This window comes from Miniopterus schreibersii (assembly GCF_964146895.1).
Source record: "Miniopterus schreibersii genome assembly, chromosome: 6".
Taxonomy (NCBI): domain Eukaryota; kingdom Metazoa; phylum Chordata; class Mammalia; order Chiroptera; family Miniopteridae; genus Miniopterus; species Miniopterus schreibersii.
In genome coordinates, this window is record NC_138107.1 from 83,059,996 (window position 1) to 83,086,512 (window position 26,517).

Here is a 26,517-nt window from a genome sequence, read left to right on the forward strand (position 1 = left end):
TGGCCTCTCTGCTCTGGGCACTGTGTTACCACCCTCTCCTTGACCTGGTCCTCCCCAACCCTCTTCGACTGGCCCGCCTGACTTACAGGCCTCTTTCCTTTCTCTCTCCTTTCTTCCTATCTGTGGCCAATCGCCAAACTCAATCCCAGCTCCTCTGGTCTTTACAAAATGTTGCCTGGATGGACACGACCCTCCCACCCTTCTTTCCACACAAGTGTTCTCTCCTAAGCACTGCTGAGCACAGAGCAGGCACCCAATGTGTGTTGTTGGTTGATTGACTGATTGAATGAATGAATGAGTCAGTGAATATAGTTTTCTCAGAAAAATCATCTTTGTAAGCTCTTTGCTCATCTTCATGGACCTTTAAATGTGGTGCATGTATTATGGGCAAAGAAAAATGGTCTCCAGGTCTAGGAAATCACAGGCTGCAACACAACACAGGCCCAGAAGTTTCTGGTTTCCGAATGCCTTGTTCACTGTAGGAACTCGAATACTTGCTGAAGGAATGAATGCATTTTTCAGTTTTTGCATGGAAAAGAGTAGATGGTTTTTATTTGAACACAGATACCTAGAACACCTTCACCTTCCTCTTTTTCGTCTTAGCAAATTCCTGGTCAGTTTTCATCGCTCAGTTCATATGTAATCTTTTTCAGTTATCCAACTAGAATTAATTAACTTCTTCTGTCCTAAGTGTGCTGCTCAGATCACAAGGCTCACATTCTTTTATACTTAACTAAGTACAAATCTGTGTCCCCAGGAACTCAGATCCTGAGAAGTGGGATATATCTTTATACACTTAGTCCCAGGCACAGCTCTTACTTAGCACTAGTTGTCAGTAAATATGTAGATAAAACACACTCAACAGGGGTATTTACAAATGTCTTCTGGAATCTTAGGGAGATATGCACAAATACATCATGATGCCAAAATTTCTCTTTTTATAGGAAACATGAGTTGCTTCTGGACACTTTCCCACCAGTATCTTCCTATACAAAGTGCAGAGGTGCACTCTGATGGCTCTTAACACACAAAATAGAAATTGGGGGGAAAAATATGTTTAAAATACAAATACTTATGTCAATCATATGACATCAATTAAGGTGAAAGAAGTTCTGGGTGTTAGACTGAAACCAGCAACGTAGAAGAATATCAACCTACCTTGAAACATTACTGGCAAACCACCACTTTATCAGCAGATCCCCGCATCTGCTAGAATCTAAGCGTCCCTGAGTGGCAGACATCACATAGCCATCAAGGAGATTTACAGCATGAAAGTTTTCGTCTTTAGCCAAGAAGGGACATAATCACCGATCTCATGCCAGGAGCAGCCCAGGCCCTCACTTACTATCAATACTTTGAGTCTCAGAACAACTGGGCAGTTTAAATGCTGTGTCTCCTTCGAGAACAAGCTCCCAAAACATCCTATGACACAAAGAAACAGCGACAGCATCTGACTTTAGAACATTAAGGACATATCCTAGGGCTTAAAATGTGCAATCGCTAGATACCTAGTGATACCAATAAAACGGAACTAGAAAAAGCCTCAAGGACAGCTGATGGCACAGATAACTCTTTACTCCAGTTGGGACCCAGCCTCCACTGAACACTGTCAAGCTTGGGGGAAACGACAGTCAGCGCCTGAGAATTTCCCAGATGGCACGTAAAGCAGTCGCAAGCCAACGGCTGGTTCTCGACGTGTCTTCTGTGCACCTGGAAACCCGTGTACACACAATGCCCATCACTTCTAGGCCCGGGCCAACCACCGCCTCCGGCTTTAGGTAGGAGCTACTTCACAGGCTGAGAGACACTATACGGAAAAATCCCATCGCAGGATGGGTCTAGAACGCTTGCATGCTCTGATGGTTATCTGGTGGGTGGGAGCAACAAGCTTAACAACAGGAACAGAGCGAGTGGGAAGGGAAGAGGGACTGACGGGCAGATGTGGAGCAAATTACCTCCCCAAAGGTTGGCAAAGAGCCCACTGCGCTGAATGTGCAAAAAACGCCAAAGTAGCCTCAGACCAGATGTGCAAAACCATGACTCTAACCACGGACAGCAGCCAAATGAAATCAATTCAATATCTAAAAGGTTTTTTCACTGTATTCAGAAAATCAAATTAGGTTTTCCCAATATCTCCTGAAACGAGGTGAAGTAATTTAAATGTTTTCTGTGTAACGTTTTCCTTCCTCTCCCTTCACAGAAGCAGGAGTGTGATTGTTTTCCACCTCCACTTGGCAAAAGTGAGAAGACAGTTCCCGTGCTTTTTTGCTCCCTAGGCCGGATCACATAATCCTTTCCATTTCCTTAATTACTTCATTCAATTCCAGATAAATACCCCAAAGGCAATACCTGCCCTCCAGCCCACCTTTAAAAATGCCTGGAAAACTATGCTCTTAACAACTTTCACATGTAATAAAATTCTTCTTGTTACGTATAAAAGCAGTTGTTTGCTAGATTCAGTACAAAGTTGGGGTTCTCCTTTACCCCCTCTTTTCATACCTCATAGCTGATCCATCAACAAGTCTGTTGTCTTCGTTTCCAAAACTCACGGGGGATCCAGCCATTTCCCGCCCTCCTCCACTGCTCTATCTTGGTGCCAGACACCAGTCTCTTGCTGGGATGACTTCAACAACCATCTGCTTTACCTCCCTCCTTCTGCCCCGGGCCCTTTTCAATCTACCCTCAACACAACAGATAATCTGCCTTCTCCACCCCCCATCTTCCCCCATTAGGATGTGAGTGCCATAAAGCAGGGATTACTTTTTCTGGCTTGTCCACTGCTTGCTACATGCTCAGTACCTAGAATATTGCTGAACATATAAACAGCATGCGAATATACTGGTTGAATGAAGGCGCAAATAAATAAGATATAGTTCTAAAAGAAGGAACTTCGACAAACATTATAAAAATGTTTCTTAATCTGTATACACTTTGCTGGAACTATACCTATGTTACCCATAAATTAATACATCCTGTTAATAAATTAATGCTTGCTGAAATTCACTTTCAAATGACCTCTGTCCTTCATAAGCTTTTAGTTACATATTTGGAAATACCCAATTTTTATCACTGTGTTTAGGATTACCAAGCTACAGTAGCTTTAGAAAAACAACAAAGAATGATTTCTGGGGTGAATAGTTACATTTCCCTTTTCCTCTCTGCTGCTTTCCCTCCTCATCTTAGTTCATCAGCGATCCCACCGCAGTGTATGCAGGAAACAGATGGGAGAGACACTCAGTTCCGAAAGCGTCTCCCCGTCAGCTTTCGGCGCTGCTGGTGGAAAGACGACTGAAGTACAAAGCAGCCCCCGAAGTGATATTTTATGAACATGAAGATGTCAATCAATGTCATCATTACCCTGGGTTATCAAAAACACACGGAAAGTCAGAAGTGTTCTTTTTAAAGAAGTGTGTGAATATAACTTGGCATTAAAACAAAATGTGCTCTAAATAGAACCTGGTATGGGTGGGATCGTGCCCCCACCAAGCGATGTGGAAGCTCTAACCCCTGTACCTCAGATTCTGATCTTATTGGGAAACAGACCCTTTAGAGAAGTGACTGAGTTAAAGTGATGTCATCAGCACAGGTCTTAATCCAACACGCCGAGTGTCCTTACATAAAGGAGAAATTTGGACACAAATGCAGAGAGGCCCAGAGGCAGGGGCTGAGCTAATGCAGCAAACCAAGGAGTGTCAAGGAATGCAGGCGGCCGGCAGCTAGGGAGAGGAAGGAAGGAGTCTTGGGGGGGCAGGGCTGTCTAGCCTCGAGAATGAAAAATCATCAGTGTCTCACTTTAAGCCGCCTGGTATGTGGTACTCTGTTATGGCAGCCTTAGCCAACTCATACAGAACCTAGCTAATCTTTTATGATACTTTTGTTTTTAGCTCTTCTAAAAAGTGAAAAAAAAAACGCTCATATCATGCCTGCGGTCATCTGAAAATTACAGTTTAAAATGCTCAGTGCCTGCCCTTAATAGCTGCAGGGATCTAAGGCACTCGGGTGGAGAAAGGACTGTTTGTTGCATATTGAAAGAGAAATTCCTTTTATAGAAACAGTAAACAATGGCTATTTGAGACCTATTTTTCCCCCAAAGGACTTTTTGCCAAACGATATATTTATTTCCCAGCCAACTATAATAAACATGAATCAAGAGTGCCTAAATACAAATATAGCATTCTATTCCTCTTGTTAAAATGAAAGAAAATGGGAAACTACCAGCATTTGATAGGACCATAACCAATGTTCATGTCAAGATTACTTGAACTATCTTTTTCTAATTAAAATTTTAACTTGCGAAAGTTTTTAGTAAGACGCATCTTTAACTGTTCCCTCTGGGGGCCAAGGTGGCACTCTACAGTTACAATAATCTACAGATCTTGCATAAAATTTGGGGATTTCCTAAGATAGATAAATTTTAAAATATGAAAGAACTAACACCTTTTGAACTGTCAATTTAAAAAAAAAAATTTATTCTAACATAAATGCTTTATTCTAAAATGCAAACTACTTTGTTAGACCTAAAGAGCATGTAGCCATTCGTTTGGAATCCCCTCAAGTTCAAGTCCACCCCTCCTGTGCCCTCTCCCCCATCCCAAACTGCGGTGTCTCCACGCCCATTCCTCCTGTTCCCACTCTGGTCTCCGAGAGGGGTGGGGGGAGTCTCTCCTCCGGTCCAAACCCCAACCCCACCTGTGCTCTTGATTTCCGCCCCACTCTGCCCCGGGGAGCCTCGTGTCTTCAACATAACCTTCTTCGTTTCCTTCATTTCAGCCTGCCCCTCTCTACTAGTTCTCGATTCCCTGCAATACAGACACACACTTAAAACCTCCTCTTATAAAAACAGCCCTTCCCAGCCCCCATGTGCCGCTTTAGCTAACCCTCTATCTCATGAACACGTACCCTACGCCCCGCGCCCTAACACCCTTACCCCCCATGAGCGCACCGGTCTGCCGGAGTCGCGTTTCTTCAGGGACGTGCCCCCGCCCAGTGCTGGCCAATGGCTTCCTAAGTGCCACGCCAAATGGGTTCGTCTCTGTCAAGTCCTTTCTCTAAAATGGAGCTTCTCAGCTCTTCCCCAAACCTGTGCGTTCCCCATCTCTGTAAGGATCTTAACTGTTTGCTGAAGCCGGAAACCTAGAAGTCCTTCTCGGCCCTCTCCTCCAGGATTCCGAGGAATAAATAACCCAGGCTGCCCTACACATCCTCCAGGCTGTCCACTCTTCTCCAGCCCCCACGGCCACTTCAGTCCAAACGGCCCTCACCTGCCATCTGACTTACTGCGAGTTTGCTCTACCTCCAGTCTTACTCCTTTCTCTTCTAATTTATTTGAGAGAGAGGGAGGGAGGGAGAAAGATGAAAGAGATTGAGAGAGAGCTTGGGGCCAGAGAGATCGTTTCATTTTTCTGCCTAAGATTCTTGTTTTATTGATTTCATAGAGAGGAAGGGAGAGGGAGAGAGAGAGAGAAACATCAATGATGAGAGAGTCACGGATCGGCTGCCTCCTGCATGCCCACAACTGGGGACGAAGCCCACAACCCGGGCATGTGCCCTGACCAGGAATCAAACTGCAATCTCCTGGATCCTAGGTCAACGCTCAACCACTGAGCCACTCTGGCCAGGCTCTGATTAAGACTCTAAAGTACCTCACGGCCTATGATGCGACATTCAAACTCTCTTAAGGACTGACCTTTGTTTTTCTCTTGGTTGCCAATCCACTCCTGACACCCACATTTTCAAGTATTCCTGAACTTCTTCCATTTCCTTTACTGTACCACGCTCTTTCTCACCTCTCAACTTTTCTTGAAAACATTGGTACCTTCACCTACCCAATGCCAGGCCATTTGCCAGGCTCCAGCTTAAATGTTTCCTCCTATGAAAGCCTATTCTGACGCACTCCTCCGTGTGGCCGGCCGTGTTTCCCACGTGCTCCCTGACCTCCTGTACTTCCCCTCTCATGGAACCGACCACACACACTTCCCTGAAACTGTCCGTCTCTTCTGCTGGGCTATCATACCAGTTCCACCACGGCGTGGGCTGTTCCTGTCTTCGTTCACCACCGTATCCACGATGCCTGGCACCAAACAGGGGCTTGAAAAGAATATGATGCCTGAAGAGCTAAGTAAACAAAGGTGCACGGGAGTGTAACACAGTGGTGAGCGCCCGAGCTTCGGGGTCCTGGGATTGGGTTCTCACTACTGACGAGACCTTAAGATCATTAATTAACTCTGAACTTCAACTTCATAATTTATAAAATGGTGAAAATAATACTTATATTTGATTGTTGTCATGAGGATTAAATAAAATGAAAGGTAAGATTACTAAAGCACAGTAACTGGAACATGGTAAGAGCTCCATAAACGGCAGCCCTGAGATTTAGAAACATTTTTAGCAAAGACTGATGACAAGCTGAGCTGAACGAGGACCTAACTTTGAAAAACCATTACTCTAAATCAATATTGGGCTGATTGAAAAAACGAATACTCCGCCTTCTTTCATTGACGGAGCAAACAGAACAGGAAGATTCGGGTTTCCTCTTGAAAAGGAAGAAAATGATAGAGTTCATGTCTAAATGTAAAACCCTTTCTGGAAGGAATTATCAGGTGCATGAAATAAATACACCCTCTGATTTTTGTTATTGTTACATTACATCCTATGGACAATTTGTGATTTGCAATGTTTTGTACAACTGCAGAACCATAAACACTTCAATTTGAAAACAAGACAAACCGAAAAAAATGAACTGATAATTCCATCCACAAGTTTGAATAATCTACATGCGTACAAAAACAGCACAAAAATGCAGAAAGTTCTTGTTTTCCTACTTTTAATAAGATTTTTGTTTTCAGAAAAGCATATTTTTGCAAACAGATCGCTCTCGTATTTACACCCTATCTCTTCATACTATCATAATATTTACAGAGAATTGTTGCAATAGAATAAAATGTCATTAGTAAAAGAGTTTATGATTTTAATGAGAAATAGTTTCTTAGTTTGCAACTGAGCAAAGCAGACAAGAACAAAAGTGAAAATTTCCCATTAAAAACCCTCCCCACATTCATCTCCATGAAGCAGCTCTCGAGCATCTCCCAGTGCAGCTAAGATCCAACGACCCTTCGACAGAAGGATCAATCTTTTTGGCTTCTCAGTTCAACATCCCGTCTCTTAAACCTGCCATCATCTATTATTAAAGTTATTTTTGGAAATTTTCAATTTCCAAAGAAGATTTTGATGAAACAGATATAAACTTTCTAAACAAGGAGTCTTTTAAACTGTCCTTTAAAATAAAAGTACCTTTGCAGCGTGTGCCTACCGCTCAAAGCAATATACAGATGAGGTACCATAGAATTGTACACTGGAGACCTATATAATCTTATTAACGACTGTCGCCCCAATAAAGTTAATTTAAAAAATTAAAAAAGTACTTTTGGTTTGCTTAAGAACTTTAGAGTAAGCATTGCAACAGCCAGACAGTATAAGAGAATTCGGGATGAAATGGTTTGTCATTCTAGATTAAACCCACAAAGAGTCCCATGGCGGTTAAGAAAAAGCTCTCAGACAACAGAGATCCCACAAATTATCTACAACCTGCATTCTAGAAAAGAGTTTAAACTCTCGGGTTTTCTTTCCCTGCCCATTCAGCAGCTTAATCTTTTCTTATTCTTAGAAATAAAACAACCTGTCATGTTACACAGCGAAAGTAAAAGGTGAATTAGGACTAACATCTTGAGCAGCAGCATAAAAATGTTTTGGACGTGGGTCCTTTTCTGACCTTTATTGGTAGACGCCGACAGAAAAGTGCGGGAAGGAAAAAACACGCAATCAAGGAATAACGTGCCCTTTAACTCTTTTAAATGGTCTGGTTGTGAGAGTATCTGAATACTTGCAAAGCATGGAGCTATGTACAGCAGGGACTCATTACCACCCAAGGAAACACTGGCTCTGACGGGGGAGGGAAGTTCATTACTCTCTCAGTCCAGGACCAAGTCCCTGCCTCTCTATCTCACAGGCTTGGGAGAAATTCTCACGTGCTTCAAGCCAGACCTGAGGAATTGGGGCCTGTTACGTAACGAATGTGTGTTCTCCCAAATCCAAATGTGGACGCCTTACCCCCCGGTGTGGTGGTGTAGAGCTGGGGCCTTGGGGGAGTCACGAGCTGTAGATGAGGTTGTGAGGTGATGCCCATGATGGGACTAGTGTCCTTATGAGAAGAGGAGGGAACTAGAGTTTCCTCTCTCTCTCTCCCTCTCTCTGTCCCTCTGCCACGTGAGGACACAGCCAGGAACAGGACCCTCCTCAGGAACCAGGAAGCAAACCAGCTGGCACCTTGATTTTGGACTTGCAGCCACCCAAACCGTGAGAAATAAACGCTCGTTGGTTAAGCGCTCAGCCTACAGCAGCAGCCCCAGCTGACTAACACTGGCTCTAAATTGGTTAAGGATTTACTGGAAAAAAGTAAACAAACACACAAACAACGCACCAAACCAGACTCCATCTGACCCAACAAACTGCAGGACACCAGGTCCTTCCAAAGCGGGCGGCAAGCACAGTTCCGTCCCGGGGCAGGCTGGTGGTGAGTAACAGGGCGAAACACCGGCCTTGATGATTAACAAGCAAAAAGAGGAAAGTTGGCCTCAAGAGCCTCTGGGGGATAAAGAAAGCCCTTGAAACAGGTCAGGTTGTTTCGTCTGGATTATTTTTTGGTGAGAAATATTTTTATTCTAAGTACGGCCTTGGTCTGCTCTGTGAGTGAAAACCTGTTGTCGGGGGAGACACCTGTGTGTGGCTGACGGGTGATCAGGGACCAAGGACCAAAACTTTAAGAAGCTGTTTTCATGAGAGACTGAGTGAGGCTCTGGGCATGACCTATGCTTCTAGGAGCCTGTTGAGAAGGGGGGGTGCAGGCACATGCAAGTGCTTGTTGTAATGTCCACAAGGTGCTGCCGGGATGGGGCCGAGCACACTCCAGCCTCAGAGAATTGCTCGGGGAGCAAACCTCACAGAGACAGCAGGAAAAGTGACACAATGTCCTGGTCCAGGGCCTGACTCAGAGAGGTGAAACTGACCTTGTTTCTGCTGCACGTGAGAGGTTCTCACGCTCAGAAGTCAGTGAACACACACAGCGGGGAGGGAAGCGTGTGCTTCCTTTTCATTTGGGTGCACATGTAAGTGTGAGCTGCCACGAGACTATGAGGCCGGGAGCCAGCATGTGCTTTTACAGGGACAGGGTGCGAAGAGACACAGACGTGAACATGGGACCCCAATGGGGGCGGGAGACTGAGATAGAGAGAGAGGCTGGGTGGGCTTGTAAGCGGGGAGGAGACAGGATGGGAAGGTTGGAGATCGTACAGGCGTGAGACAGAGAGGATCGGGAGACTGAGAAAGAAACAGGGCTGGAAACAAACACAGAGGGACGAAGGTGGGCCAAGCCTGGCGGGGAGGGAGGGGTGCGTCGGGGACCGTGTGTCAGCTGCAGAGCCGGATGGAGACACATCCATCAAGGCTACAGTGATCCTGAAACTCTCAGCAGCCAAGGAAGGGCAATGGGGTCAGATCTGATTTTCTGAATGTTTCTGAAATATAAGTGAGTCAGGAAAGGACAATGTCCTCCAGTGGATCTGTGGGTTCGGGCTATGTTTGGAAGATGCCACAGTGTCAGTATAAATAAGTTGAGGGTAACAAGTGTAGGGATCACTGCTCTGCTTCCGTTTTTCAGTTTCCGAGATGACCCAGGAAAGAAAATAATCACAAGTTCAGAGAGAAAGCTTCAAAAGAACAAAAACCTCTATCACATGAAGGTTACAATGGAGCATCTGTGGAGGTAGTAATTTTCTGGGTCTTTCAAAATAATACTATAGATGCAAAAATGTGCAAAGTAGGGAAAACACATGGACTCTAGAGTCATGTCAGGATCAAAATCTCAGCAGCACCAATTTATGAAGTTGAAGCCTATAAATAGCCTGTGTCACCCACTTAGCCCAGTGCCAGAAATTTATCGTTGCTTTTTTCTCCAGCAATGTCTTTACTTTCATAACAAAAAAAGAAAAGATATAGACTCTTTGCTGTTATTTTTATCCAGCACCTCTGTATGGTGCTCAGCACTCTGTTTAGAGCTATTAGGAGTTATAAAGAAATTCCAAGAATTAGCACATGCCTTAAAGACTTCACAACTTTACTGGGAAGCTGAGATTGGAAACAGTACAAAATAATCTGAGACATGCTGAACCTCGCCTGTGCTACAGGTTCTGGACGAGCGCCAAGCTTTCAGATCCTCCTGCACCAGAGGCAGGAAAACCAAGGAAAGGAGGCGGGTGGCCCTGGAGGGCGGTGCAGGGAAACTGCTAACAGTCTCGGAGCATTTGCTAGGGGACGGGCCACACTGTTTCACACGTGGTCAGAAATGACTTCACAGATGAGAGAGGCTTAAACCACATGGTAAAGGTCGGGCTTAGATGTTTAGATGGGAAGTAGCAGGGGCGAGGTCACAAAGCAGAGCTGGAAGAGACCAGGAAAAAAATACACCACACATTTGTAAAGCCCACTGCAATAGCAGTTATCCCGTAACTACGTAAAGTAATATGTTATGATAGTTCTATCAGGACTGTGAGACTTAAGGTGATTTTTACTTTCTTTACATTTGTAATGTTAGGTTTATCACTAATATTATTTATAATTAGCATGTAATCTTTTTAACAGTATGAAAAACACACACAATAACTCTATTTTCATTTTAGGAAACAATAACTTTCCCAGCAGATGACAATTCTGTAGTGTGATTGCTGCTGGCACCAGCCAGGACCTGAGAAAATGACAGGCATTTACTGTCTTTTCACAGGGCAGAATCTGGGGGCACCACTGGGCCAGAGATTCCCTTCTCATCAAGTGGCTCTCGGGAAAGGATTACAGGAGAGATAATCCAAGTTCTCCCTGTACATAGACACATTCTTCTAGTCTTCAATCTTGGCTGCACCGTGAGCTTTTCAAGGCCTGGGAAAGTGTCTCACTAATTTTTTTCTGTCTCCAAAGCCTCTTACAGACACACAGTAAGCAGTTAATTTGAACAATTAGACTGGAACACATTACCATGTTTCCTTTGCTTCCTAACTATAAAGGAGACTTTGGGGGAGTCCCTTGTCAAAAACTGCCCCTAGGGCTCTGCCCTGCACACTGTAGGCTCAGCTCTTAGCAAAAGGATCCTCTAATTGAAGTCAGACAATTGTCCCATTATCTGCGTTAATTTTTACAAATGCAATGTTTTTTTGTTTGCATGTTTTTTAATAGCAACATAAGAGATGAATTTTATTGTAATGTAGCTATACTGGAATTTGTCTCATATTAGTATTTATGTTGAAAGCCATTACAATGTACAAACACAGTCACTGATACAACCTAACTAATGTCAGTGTCAATAACCTCAGAATGATTAGTCTGTTTCGTGTCCTGCTACCACGGTTACTTTCCTACCAAAGCGCCTATGAGGGGAGACTAGGCACTGTCACAATCTCCTCCCATAAAATTCTTTGCTCAGGGCAGACCACTCCTTGCTTCTTTCTGTTCCAGATCAAAACGAACACAAAAAAAGAAAACCCAGAACCAATTCTCCTCTTCGTATGGCACATGCATTAGTACAGAAGAAGTAACTGGATGAATGTTCATCAAGGTTCCTGGGACTGACACGAAGTAACCTCTCGACTCTAGCTGTCCTTTCATTTCTCCCAGAGGCAATGGAGCAAACACTACCCGTAGGCGGCAGTTAAACTGACAGGGCTGACAATATCACTGATTAGAAACTGCAACCACAGCAAAAGCAGCACTACTTTCACACTGTACGTTCAATGATTTATTGGCTCAAACTAGGTAAACACAGAATTCTAGGTAGTTTCCTTTACCTTGGCCAGATGGGAGTTGATCCATTTTGTGAAAGTGCGTTTTTGTACTAGCTCTTGCTCATCTAGAAGGGGAAAAAAAAAAATCTAATTAGACAACAGAGTATGTCATAAAGTTATATCATGAAAATAATTCAGTTACACAACTCTAGAATTATTTAATATTATGTTATCTTCTAACTCGTTTCAGCAACTAAAAGAAGAGTCAGTACATTTCAAGTATGTTAACCAATTGGAATATTCCTTTAAGAATTATCAGCAAGTGCTTTAAAATTTACAATACGTTAGCCCTATGTTTACCTTCATTCACTTATTGAAAGTTTACCGAACAATTATACCTCAGTAAAGCGCTTTGTAAGAAGTTCACCGAGACCAACCAAGGGCCAAGTTTTGCACCCAATGCACAGCCGTAAGATGAGCAGGGCAACGTCTCTGCCCTGAGACACCCACAGGTGGAGACAGGCACACACACGGGCACACACATGGAGAGCTGCACGCATCACGCAAAAAGAGAAAACCCGCATTGAAAAGAACCCGGGAAGGTGCAGGGAGGCTGCAGGCGCAGGCACAGGCAGGAAGGCCGCAGGGGGGCCAGTCTGACACCACTCAAAGAAAGGCTGAATTCCAGTCGTTCCACCAACATTCGCTGAATGTCAAGTGTTTATAAAACTCTAGACTAGGTGTTGCGAGGAACGCAGATGAACAAGGTACAGCTTCAGGTCCTCGCCCTTTGAGAAATGATGCTCAGATCTATGTTTCTAGGGGACGGCTCCTGGGCTTCAGCTCCGAGTGTCTGCCCGCCTGCTAGAACATAACCCCACGAGGACAGTACCTTTCTTCTCCTTGCCTACAAATATGACAAGTAACCACTGTCGAATGAAGAAAAATAATAATAAAACATTTAGATCTGGACAAATTTTGGATAGATCCATAGAATTTAGAGAGCCATCACTTCCAGTGCACTTTAAGCATGTACTTACTTCAGTTTTAACTTTCGAGTACATACCAAAAGCAAACCGGTATTAAGCAGGCGACACTCCTCGGGAATTCAGTTAGACATTTTTCTGAGCACACATGTTAGTTTCAAACACGGTAGAGCTTGATTATATCCCACAAGTAAACTCCGTTCTCTAGTGATAAAAAATCCCGGAGAACAAGAAGTTGACCCTGTCTTAGGTTTAATTCTCTAATTTTGTTAGTGGAACCTAAGATTCACCTAGTTCTTAAGCCAGTCACCTGAAGGTCATCCTTGGATCTTCCCTCTTCATCCCTACACCCTCCCTCCTTCTCCTGTACCTTGAATCTTGATTCCTTCCTAAAGGTCAGTCCGGATGTACGTGTTGGGGGGGGGGGGAGCACTGGTTATGGAAGTTCTCCAGGTGTTTCACCCTTGAGGCTCTCATCCCTGGTTGTGCTAGAACAGTTTGTCCCACAGATCTCAGGAGTTGGAGGCTGGGCCTTGAGAGACGTCTATATAGGAAGACTATTGCATGCACAGGGTCCTGGGTTAATGACGTTATAAGAAATAATCCCCCAATTCCAAGGCAATGGCCGTCTCTAGAAATGAGTGAAAGATAAAGGGAGCGGACTCTCAATTTCTATATTTCATTGCCATGCTTATGTATTTTTTCAGTATTTTGACTTTTCAGGGCAAGATCATGACACATGCAGAAATGAAGCCCGGCTTTAAAAGGGTGATTAAATGTGACCAATAAGAAACTGTCACACCTAATTAGAGTCACCAGTTTTCCTCCTGATGAGTCATAACTGACAGTGACTGGCTTTGCCCTGGGTGAGTTACTCATGCACCTGGAAGCACAGAGCTGCAGTGAAAGGTGGCCTGGGTTGTTTGGAGCCTTCCCAATCAATCACGAAAAATTTGCTGTCTAGAAATATGGCATTTTCATTTTACCGCATCTAACAAATTTACCATATATATTACATAAAACTGTAAAAAAGAATCCTATGGTAACTATCTTTTAAATGTCATTACTAAATTAAATGAATTTTTAAATACATGCCAAAAAGTACCCTTTTAACATATGGTATTTTCAAAAACGCTAACAGTAATTGAAATTAACATATTTCAATACATTTAACAAATTCTTCTGTAAGAATTTATTTCTGAGGGATATAGCATTTCATATATGGGCAAGCACATAAACGTGGCATATTTTTATCAGAATCATAAACATCATGAAAAACAAAATACTGAATTAAATGTCATCTTGAATATAGGAATACACCAAAAAAAGGACAGTTTAAATAAATAGACATAGTTGTTAAGTCTGAAATTGCCATGTCTGACAAAAATATTAGAGTATCATGTATTGGTACATTCACTTTCGATTGGTGCATTCAGATTGCAATAGGTTATGATTAACTTTTTGGTTTTTGCAGATTATTGTTACATACTTTAGGTGCTTTAATGACAATAATGACTTAAAGAAAATCTTACGGATTTCAATTACCTAAAAATGTAAATGTTAATTTTTAAAAATCATACATTTATAATCATAATGTTCCTAATTGTGCCTAATAAAGTAAGTCTTCATGTTATTTTTACGTAGATGGATTTATCTCAATAAAAAAATTGGAAGGGATTTAAAAACAGAAATATAGAGAAAAATTTTGACACAACAAAATAATGTGGCTAAAAAGGAAAAAAATAGTAACAAAAACATAAGGTGGCAATGTAATTATCATTAATTAAATAACAGCTACAGTCAGATGACCTAACTCAAATGATTTGTTTTGGGATCAGAATTATATGATCCCAATTATAGATCTATAATTACTAAACTCCACCACGAATTTTGTTATACATGAGTAGGGTCTAAGCTTTACTGAATATTTCAATGTAATGAAATACTTAGTTCAACATAATGAAATAAACAGTTTCTAATTACCCAATGCTTAGATTTTTTAATTAAAGACATAAAGAAAAACAAATTTACAGGACCAGGTTGTAGCTGATTGCAAAATATGTCCACAAATTCCTCCCGTCCTGGTCAGCACACCCTTTGCAATGTCACAGTGTTGCTTCTCCTACCAGAATGTAGTCAATTTCTCCCCTCCTGAGCCTGGGCTGGCCTTTAGATTTGCTTTGACAAATAATGTGGCTAAAAGGATTGACTTTATGTGACTTCTAAGGCTGGGCCTTAAGACGCCTGGAGGTTCCATCTGGCATTCTTGAAGCTCTGCCCAAGGAAGCTGGTCTAGCATCCTAGCAGGGTGGGGAACCTTTTTGCTGCCAAGGGCCATTTGGATATTTATAGCATCATTCACGGGCCATACAAAATTATCAACTTAAAAATTAGCTATGACAAAAGCTCCCAGATTTATTGAATTTTGAGTCCCACCTACGGCTGCCTTGGCAGGGCCAGACCAAATGACTTTGTGGGCTGGACGTTCCTCACCCCTGTCTTAGAGGAAAGGAGTCCCTCAGCGGAGAACTGACCCCTTCCCACCCCCTGCCAGGTGAAATCCAACACCAATTGACAACCCTATGGATGCTCCAGTTGAATGCAGCCACATAAGTGGGCCCAGGAATAGCCAGCAGAAACATGAGAAGCCATAAGGTGTTATTGCTTCAGCTACTAAGTTTGGTGGTTTAGCAAAGGCTAGGTAAAACAGAAGTTGCTACTGAGAGTGTAGTGCCACTTTAATGAAAATCTAAAACATGTGATGTTGGCCTTGGGACCTGGTGAAGAAGTATATTAGTGGAGGCTCAAAGAACAGGGAGAGGACGGTTATGGAAGACTGGAGAAAGAGCCACGCATACTGTATGTATTATATATTTTATCATCTGCAGTAACTCAAACTTGTGTATCTGGTTAGAGAGATTTCCCTGCTGAAGGCTGAAAGTGTCAACTGGCTTCTTATAAGTGACTGGAAGAGAAAGAGATAAACCAAAGAAGGAATTTTTTAATTTGTAAGCAGAATCAAGAGGAAACCTAAGAGGCCTGTGATGTGGTAGATTAGAAAATATGATCTGTCATTTCCAGTCTCTCCTGGAAAAAGATCTGCAAAGTAAAAATAGACTCAAGATAGCAATAAATCAAGGGTGTAACTGTAAGACTCATTGTGAAGAACGCTAAAGATTTAGGCGGTGCCTCGCTGACCTTCCCAACTAGAAAACTAGCGTCCAAGGATCTTAAGAACATTGTCCATAGCAGCTTCACATGAGGTCCAAAGTTGGTTTCAGACTTTGGGTTTGGGGGGCACAGAATGAATTCCAAGCATATTTTTAGGAAGCCAACAAATTTGTTAAGCAAAAACACCACCAGCTTGCACTAAGGGGCAGGCCAGTTCAAAATGAGGAGAAGACTTGGGAAGCAGAAATTTTTATGGCTAGGAAGAAAGCTATGGAAACGATCAGCCACAAACGTGACACTTCTTATCAGAGAGACAGGGAATGTCCCTTGCCCCTGGATTAAAGAAACCGGCTGCATGTGTGGGGCTGGATTTCAGAATTACTTTGGACTATGATCACCGTCTCCTTTTCATTCTTCCCTTCTTTGGACAGAAGCATCTCCTGAAATGACTAAGTCTTCTGTCTCATCATTGCAGGCTGGGTCAGTAGGAAGCAGTAATCTCTGTTTTAAGTTTACAAGTCTGGAGACTGAGAGAAATGACACCTGAGGAGCCTCACCCATACCTGGACCAGATGTAGACCACATGATACTGAACTTGGAGCTTGATGCCGTAACTGGATGAGACTTTTGATGTCTTGAAAGGGGATGTCTGTGTTTTGATGTAGAAACAATACATATAATGGTGACCAGAGAAAAAATTTCTAATTATGGCCACAAAATTCTCTGGTCCCAATACACATCTTCCCTTATAATGTGGCTTTGCCCTTCACCCCATCAAAGAGTAGAACTGAATTTCCTCTCTCCTTGAATCTGATCTTGTTTTGCACTTGTTTTGATCAATAATGTAACAGGAACAACTTTGTGCCATCTGATTCTAGGCCTTCAGAAGTCTTGCAGTTTCTTTTTTTAGATGCCCTAAATCACTGTCCTAAAACCACCATGAAAGGAAAGCAGCAGGACAAAAGTCCACGTGAAGGAGAACTGAGATGTCCTCACTAACAGCCAGAACCCACTAGGTGAGCCTATGTTGAACTTTCCTGCTCAAATAGTCTGCAGACAAACTCAACCCGGGTGAAGCCAGCAAACTGAGACCTGTCTTAGGCCTCAAGGCTGGCGCATCTGTTACTCCCCCCCCCCCACCCAATACATACCTGACTACAAATGCCTTGTGGAGAAGGAAACATTTCCCCATCCAGGTATCCAGAGCCTAACCCACCGCCTGGCACACTGTCTTATACACGTGTCCTTAGAAAATCACCCACATGATTGCCCAGCCCACAGGTTGTACGAAATAATAGCTGGTGATTGTTTTAAGCCACAAAGTTTTGGAGTGGTTGTTACACAGCAAAGGCTGCACACGCGAGCACGCACACACACACGCACACGCACACACTTTTGATGTCTGGGCTCTCCTCCCCCCCCTTCACTCTGTCTCCCACAGTAGAAGGTCCCGAGGCTGGCTTGTTTGGGTCCATCTCCTCCTGGACCTGCGATGCTCTGAGCAGATGAGAAATGGAGGAAAAAGTGGCAAGAAACAAGGGCACCCAAAGTTATTCCACACACATCCCATCAGAGATTAACGGGAGATGACAGAGAAGACATGAGGAAAGATCAAAAACTACTGCAGGAGTGGGCCTGAGAGATAAAATGAGGAATAAAACAAGTTTGGGGGAGTTTTGCCTATGTCGAGTGCTCTAATCACGGCTTTGATTTTTTTTTCCTCCCAAGCAAACACCAGTAAAGATATGTTGCTCTTAAGATTTTTGAAATTGGAGTTGTATTTCTTTTGCATATAAAACCAATGACTAGATCACAACAGCCCTGTTTCATTAGTTACATGTGCAAAAGTTAGTGCCGTCTCCCTTAAAATCTAAGGCATAAGGAATGAGAATATATTTATCTCAGTTCCTAAGTTAGAGTTTCTCAACCTCACACTAACTGACATTTGGGGCAGGGTAATTCTTTGTCGTGAGAGGCTGTCCTGTGTATTATAAGATGTTTAGCGGCATCCTTGGCCTCGACCCCTTTGCTGCCACGAGCATCCAGCTTTCCGCACTGCCTTACGTCATGACATCAAAGATGTCTCCAGCCGCTGCCAAAGTTCTGCCGGGGGGGGGGGGGGCGGGATTACCCCAGTCACTCGCCTAAACTATGCACTCGGCAGCTCTTTCTGACAATAGGAATAAACCAGTATGGACATCTGTAAATTGTATATATCTCTCAATTAAATTATTATTGTCTATTTCAAAAAGGTTTAGCATATTGGGTTATTCACATAGTTTATATATTTATTTAGGCAAAAATCTTTACCCAGAGACATATTTATTTAAGAAGCCAAAACACAGTAAGTCTACGATCTTTGCTGAAAGATTATTTAGAAATTGCATGATTTTTTTCAATATGAACAAAATGTCCTATGATGTCTGAGATACTCTGTCATTAGAATCTGGAAAGTTCGGTCTTATGTGGTGGGAGGTGGGTGGGAGGGGAGAGGGTGTGGATATCCTCATATTGTGCTCGGTTTATTTTACTATTCTAAGCCTTTCAATTTTTTTCAGAACTTTAAAAAAACAAAACAAGAAATAGGTGATCAGCTTCAGTTGATTACTGTTAGTTAAAAATATAGTCTGAGCCATTTCTTATAAGAGTTTATTTTATCACTGTCAGACCAGGAAAAGAATGCCAGTCAGTCAGATGTAAAAAAATAAAATAAATCTTCAAAGAATTTTAATGTATTTGGTTGGAAGGCAGTTAAATATATGTCTAGTTTTCATAAAGAAAAAAGAAGCAATAAATATAATGAGAGAGTGGAAACAGCAGAGTTCAGTGTGACAATCGGTACCAGTGGCTTCCTCAATGTCTTCTGGTTCTAAACTAAGATAAATCAATTTGAACTTTGTGTGTTTTTTTCTATCACTTTCTCCTTGCTCTATTTGTGGATGTACAACATTGCAAAAGAAAATGATCGCGTAGTAAATTAATGAAAATATCTTATGTCTCCATAACATCTGAATCCATGCTTTCATGTATATTTCTCACTGGGTTCAGGGTACAAAAGTAGCCTGGCCGAGTAGACAGAGGAATTATCATCAGCTCAGTTGTTAATAAGTAAATGAAGCGTGGTGGGGGTAAGACATATGCCAGAAATCTAGAAACCGGAATAAAGGCTAGAGACTTACAGAACCACGGCCTGAATTCAGGAGGCCTGACTCCTGCTCTGATCTAATTTCCACTGACTTGACTCACTTATTTAATAAATGCCATCGTGCCCCTCCTGTGTGCCCGCACCCACTCTGACCAGCTGCGGGTGCAAGCTAAGAGGATGGCTGGGCTCCTCGCAGTCCAGCAGGGAGGGCAGGAACAAAAAAAAAAAGTAAACAACAGCCCAAGGTCTGTACACGCAGCGCTAAGAAAGAACAAACAGTAACATCAAATAAATGAGCGGATTAAAAAAAAACCACAAAAACACAGTTATGAAATGAAAGGCAACGTGACCATGCAGAAAATGTGAGCCAACCCCCACTGTTTGCTAGGATAGCGGCTAGGAGAAAATGCTGCTTCTACACGGGAGATTTCTCCTAATAAATTAGACACAAAGGCAGGTGATTTTTAAAAAGCAGCAAGGACAGCTGATGTCCTTGAGGAAGCGTTATTTCCACGCAGAAGAACGCAGAGCCTTCAGAAGGGCTCCGAGCTCGCGCCGGGCGACCCTGCCGCAGGCAGCTCCCGCTGTGCAGAGGGGCCTTTCTGCCGGTTTGGCAAGACACCCGCCGCAGCTCCGACACCTTCCCTGCCGCCAGCGCAGCCCGGCCAGCGCCGCGGAGGAAGGCGGGTATTGAAACACTTCCTGAAATGCTGTCTTCACACGACCACTTTTTAAACATGAAGTGGTACTTTAATACTAGTCTCCTACTCAATCAAAATGCAGCGTTTTATTTTGGACAGGGGAGAGAGGAAAGAACAGCTGACCACAGTGTTGATATATGTTACATCCAATGTTTAGTCTCGGCTTTTAAAAAACATACGGTCCTCCCAAGTAAGAATGACTTTTCCCCAGCTAGTGCCCTCAAAGTTCAGTGGTTTGTTGTTTTTTCATTAAATGACTGACTGCCCTTTGCCTTAAGCAAGTTAAAGTTTACAATCCCCTATTTTGGATTTTGGATTTTATTTCTTATTTTCACCCTCTGATCAAAATTTTCTTTATCTGTCTGTTATGTTTCTGAATACTCGGGCAGAAATAAAATCACTTGACACAATTTCTCTTTTCTATTTCATAGCGCACGTCCTCTGAAGATGTAGAGAGAGCTGCAATTCTAACACTGACATTCCTAAATTTGAAAGGGAGGTGAAATGATAAAATGAGTATTTCTGAGCAATGATGTCAAATCACAGAGTTTGAGGAGCAAGTGCTGGAGATTCCGACCACAAACACGGGCAACCCCCGCACGTAATGTGCAACTGGCCCGTAGGAAGACCTGCATTCGGTGCCCAGAGGCGCACAGAGCGCCAGATGGAGCTGCCGCCTGTGACTGCTTCAGGCTGGGGCGAGGGGGGTGACATCGGTGGCCTTCCTCACAAAGAAAGGTGCATTGGATCACAGAACCTATAACCACGGTGCCAGCTGCAGGGACTTCCACACAAGACGGCAGCTGGTGAGTGTCACAGGTGGGTTACCTATCAGCCCAGAGCCACATGTTCAAGCTTATTTGTATGGTAACATTATTTTAAAGTTTACTTTTAGTAATAATAGCTGTAATCTATTTAGAACTTATTCTGTGGTGGTCATAATGTTGCATACGTTATTACATACGTTATCTAATTTACACTGTGCAAGAACCCTATGAGGAAATCTCTCTCCCCACCTCCCACCCGATTTCACATGTAAGAAACTGGGGCTATCAAGGTTAACCAACCTGCCTAAGATGACACAGCATGGCACTAAGTGGCAGGGCATGGATGGCTCTGGGTCTCTCCAAAGCCTGTGCCCTCACTCACTTCACTCTACCCTCCCGTCCAAATTGCCCATTGGGGTTTCCAGAATGCATTTTATTTATATATCCTCTGATCTTTACCAAACCCTAGAGAGTCAACACAGACACTATCCCCAATCACAGTTAAAACAACTCAGTTTCAGAAATAAAGTGTCTCAGCAAGTAAGTGCCAAAGCCAGACTAAGTCCTTCTGAGCCCCCGTGCCCCATCATGATGGCAACGATTTGCCTGGAATCCAGCCAACAGATGGAGCACCCTCAAGCTAGACCGTATGCTCCACCGTCTTCCTGAGCTACAAGCTCTAAGGACTTCTTCTCCCAGTGATACCTTGACCTCCTGTCTTCAGTTCTCCAACTTCTTCCATGCCTCACTCTCAGCCCACCGCACCCCCTGCTCCAGCACCCTCCACAGAGCAGGAAACAGAACCTAACCAGAGGCAAATGAAAGTTGGCTCACACACAAATGCAGAGAATAATTTTCCCTTCCACATCTCTGTATCTGTGTCTGCCTTGGTATAATCATGTATCACAGGACAGGCTAACAGGGACCAACTCTAGAAGGAATTTTGTCAGCAAGAGGTTTCGGGGAGATGTGCTCTTAGAAACAACACGGCTAAGGGTGTGGGGGAAGCAGGATCGGGCAGAGAAAGATGCTGCACTGAGATGCAATATGCCTCTGAAGCTGGGATGGTCTTTCGGAGATGTCCTAAATTGAAGCAAAGGCCAGGACTTTGTACCCAGGCATCCACCACTCACTGGATATGCGCTGCCCTGGGGAGGAAGCATAACTAGGAGGAGGCAGATCCCTTAGGCTGAGGATGCATCGTCCGGGGGAGGGTCTCAGCTGTGAGCCTTCAGCAGGCAGCTGGGGAGCTGGGGAATGAGAGCCCCCGAACTGAAGGGCAGGACCTGGGCTCCTCCCCACAGGGTGTGTTACACCAGCTACATTGTTAACTACCAATCTGAAGAGCTGGCTCCTTTCAAATGTCCAGGAGACTAGCAGCTCCCATCTCTTTCCTGTCATAGAGGAGTCATCATTTGCTCCCTTATCTGTTTGACGCCAAAGTCAAAGCCCTTCCCACCGTGAGACGCTGCCTTCTCCAGTTATTTACCAATGAACACCAGTTCCAAGGCCCACTGGTGCACTTCTCCGAGGCCTGCATCAGAAAGAAGTGTGGCAGCAAAGAAGGAAGCGCAGAAAAAGGGTAAGAAACGGCCCCACCTTTTGAGAGACAGCCAATCGCTCGGAGTCTCCAAACTGTCTCAGACGCCTCGCTCTTTCTACCATCTGCCTTCTCAGTCCAGCCCACCGAGCGCGGCTCTGCCTTTCTGCCCTCGGAGCCTGCTGTCCGAAGGCACCTCTGGACTTCTCCAGCCAGGCGGCTCCAGCGCCCACTCTGCAGCCCTGCCCTGCCTGACCGCCATGTACCCTTCCTCCTGCTGGGCTCTTTCCCTGCGTTGACGCCCTTCTTCCAGCTCTTACTTGTCATGGGCCAGGAGCCTGCGCACAGGAGAAGCGGGAGTTGCCAAAACGGGCACATGGGCCAGATCTGGGCCCAGAACAGGTTTTCTTTCATCAGCAGCGTTCTAAGATAACATTTTAATTTTGGGGCGGGGGCGGGGATGACACCACCTCTCCCAGTGTTCCACAGACCCATTCCTCTCTATTTTCTTCAACCAGCTTTTTCTCAAATCACCTGCAGGTAAGTGGGTTTCAGGCATCTAGGAAAAAGAAAGGCCTGACTTCCACACATGCAAAGATGGAAAGAGAGCCAGGAGGCACATGATGAAAAATCTTAGGAAGAGGTAATAAGCAGAATAAAGGGTCTGCCAATTTAAAAAGAGACTACTGTAATTTTTTGATATGGTTATTTTGCTTATATCTTTGGGGAAAGAATATATAACATATTATATATAATAATACACTATATTACATTAATTTTGGTTGCTATATGATTGTTTTAATTATATCCTGGAGGAACATAGAAGAGGTTTTCTGTTCTCTTTCTCTACCCCCACATCCCCATATTTTAAATCAGTACAGATTTAAGTACATTATTTCAACCAAATTATTTCAAGAGAATTCAAAATAATTAGAATAAAATAAAAGCTATTCATACTGATGTAAAGATTTAAGTAAAGGAAACAGACATAAGATATTGGTGTTTTTATATATAACCAAACACTAGATTCCTGATTTCAATCAGCTCTAAGAATGCATGGTACTTATAAAAACGTTGGAAATCACCAGTCTACACCAAGAGCAAGCTTGCTATCAGTCTATCACTATATCTCTATTTATTTCCTAACAGGAAAATGACTCAGCTACCTAATTACGTTTGGGGGTCATCACTGAAAACAATGTTTTGATGCGAGAAGCAAACTAGCATCTGGCCACCATCCTCCATCTAAACACTGGTAAAGGGGTGGCTTCTGAACCACCTTCACATTTCATAGACAGCTGAAAACAGTGAAATCAAAGATAGGCTTAGTTAATTCCATTATATTCACATAAACACATGAATTAAGTCAAGGTACTTTGAAAATTTTAGCTGAAAAGTAATAATGCTGGAAGCAAAAGGAAAATTAAGTCATTCACAGACTATGACTAATTTTTGACCTGAGAGTCAGGCCTCAAGAGTATTTTTGTTCACTGATTTGAGAAGAATGCTTAACGCTGTCGTAAATGGCAGACTCTTATGCACTGATGTCTTAAGTTTTAGAAAACATTTCTTAAAAATACCTAAATAGCAATCACCCAAGTTTATGCCTGAAAATGTGGCTTTTATCTGATCTCGGCATTCCTAGTAAATTCTCACGATCCAAGCTTCCACTATAAATACCTGTTTTAGGTTCTGCAAAATCTTGAGCATAAATCAGTGCTATTCATTTCCCTTCCATTGGTCTCAGGTTCAGATAAAATAGGAAAAAGAATTTTAAACTCAGAGTTATTTTAAAATCTACTCCACATAACCCCAATGTTGTTATAGCAGAGATTCGGGTTGGAACTATATTAGAAGAAAATATAATTCTTCACACACACACACACCGAGACAATAACAAAAGTACCTTTTATCACACCAGGAGTCTTGAAGTTTGTTTTCCTCATATCCCACCTATTACGGTAAATTTTGGAAGCTGTCTTCATTCAATCAATATCTACACCAAACACTGCTTTCACCCAGGGAACCTCCAACTCTCCTATGGAATTCTCTCTAGAGTGTCCCTAAAGCGTCCCTCTCTGAAAGCGCATTGTCCTCTCAGTCTTCAGCCGCACCCCCTGCTTACTGACCACATGCACTGTTCCCAATGCCAGCATTTACACAGACAGTTTTCACATCGATTTATGAAAAATGCCTCAGACGCATTTTCAGGGGGGGAAAATAACAACTTTCTCACTCCATATTTAGGAATTCGAGCATTCTTACAATGTTAAAATCTTAGTAACCTTTTAAGCTTTATTTTTCGGTTGAAAAAAATTACTCAAATCATTAAATGTCCCAAATTATAATCTTAGATTCACAAGTAAAGTTTCCATTTTAGAATTTGGGAGAAAGAAATTGAATGGCTCTTTTGTAGACCAAGGTTACAAGAACATTTAAATTTCTCATATTTATAGCTACACAAGATATAATCTTGTTTATTCCTAACTTGTCCTTTGAACTTGCTGGAATTTTCCCAAATATCTAATATTGTGACACACAAGATAAAAATTATAATCGCAATATAAAATACATGTTATAGCAAGTTGCCAAGGGAATCATATGGCTTTAGAAAATATACACAGCCCTGGCCAGGTAACTCCATTGGTTAGAGCATCACCCCAATACTCCAAGGTTGCAGGTTCAATCCCTGGTCAGGGCACATACAAGTGAACCACAAAATCAATGTTTCTCTGTCTCTCTCTCTCTCTCTCACCTTTCCCCCTCTCTAAAATAAAAAGAAAGCATTTATAAAAAATAAAAATACATACAAACAATATTGGAGACGTTTTACATTATTTAATTACATAGACTATCATTTAAAGAAAAAGCCATACAAAAGACAAAAAGATGTAGGTGCAAGAATCCACAAAGAGCGTTTACAAAGTTCCATGTTATGCTTCCTCCGATAATTTCAGACTAGATCCCCAAGCAAGACATGTTTACAGATGTGTGCATCTCTCCAAGCTAGAATAAAATCATTCTCTGACCTGGGATTTCAAGACAAAATAGAAATGAGTTGTAGTCACACTTATGCTGTTAAAATGGCCGCACAACAAAATTAGTGCTGGGATTGAATGTTTGCTGTGATACAAAATTTTTTGACCCTCAAAAATTTGTTTCTAAAGAATGTTAACTGTTACCCTGACTTGTTAGCAAAGACAAAACCCTACTGTTCAGTAGAGGCAGAAATGGAATAATTATGTCCTCAGAAGTAAATTCAGAGCTCTGGGAGTGCAACCAAACTGACTTGGAATCCCAGCACCAGCATTCACTATGAGGCCTTAAGAAGGTGACCAAGCCCTTCTATACCCCAGTTGACCGACTCGTTTGTAAAATGAAGATGCGGGTAACACAAGCCCCACAGAACCACTGTAAAGAGTAAATTAGATATTTTACATACATGTTTGCCCAAAGCTTACCCCATAGCACATATTCATTGATAAATGTTATGGTTATACGTGGTGAGTAACAAATAAGTTGTGTCAGATGAAAAGAACTGACCGTGGCTATCTTTTATTTTATTCCTAGAATATGCATTTAGCTGAGGCGGGCAAGCTGAGAGGTTTCTGTAAGCCAAGAGGAACCGGATACTTATTTCCTTGGCTCCTTTTGCCCCCCACCTGCTTCTGAACACCGAGAACCAGGGCTCCGTCTGGAATTGAACACATTCCAGCACCTATTCACCAAGCAAATCCCAACCACTATGCTGCATTTATCTTGACACGTTTAGGGCTCGCAACCAAGTTAATTAATCACTGGGAGTAAAGTAACCCTGCAGCCTTGGAGAGCACCCATCCCCAGGGCTCAGCCTTCAGTGCGGCGCATGTAGCATGGAAAGTTGGGGAGTACGGGCGTAGTAGCGATGGAAAGTCGGGGAGTATGGGCATAGTAGGACCATTTGGCACTGGGCCACACAGCTGCTGTGTCGTTTTATTCTGTTACTCAGCTGCTCCGCCCCACCAAACACCAATGCATTCAGCACGAACATTCGGTCTGATGATTCCTGAAATTCTCCCTTGTACTCATGCAGGACCAGAAATAAGCCAAAGGCGGCTCAACTTTATGCAACTCGAACCCTCCCCGCCTATCCGGACACTTCCCTCGCTGAAGAAATTTCCAAAAGACACCTCTAAGGAAGGGCATACTTCTAAGGAATGGGAGGGAAAACTAATACAGGGGATGTTTACAATGGGCCTACAGGTAGGTAGGATGTCTTATTTTTTCAGATTTCTCATTTAAACCTTGTTTCCACTCGGCAAGCAGCTATCCGGTACTAAGGCGAGGAAACGTGAGGATGAAAAGTTAGATTAAAGAGGGTTTGTAGTCCTGGGGAGAATGGAGTT

At 43.0% G+C, this 26,517-nt stretch overlaps 1 protein-coding gene across 1 annotated transcript in view; it reads right to left on the minus strand.

The window, feature by feature from the left end:
- The window catches only part of SYNE1 (spectrin repeat containing nuclear envelope protein 1), a 357,645-nt gene that overhangs the window by 282,682 nt on the left and 48,446 nt on the right, over positions 1–26,517 (minus strand). Inside the window, exon 3 of the mRNA XM_081140676.1 lies at positions 11,886–11,947. Within this exon, the coding sequence (XP_080996802.1) occupies positions 11,886–11,947 (62 nt within the window). The remainder of the gene's footprint in view (positions 1–11,885; positions 11,948–26,517) is intronic.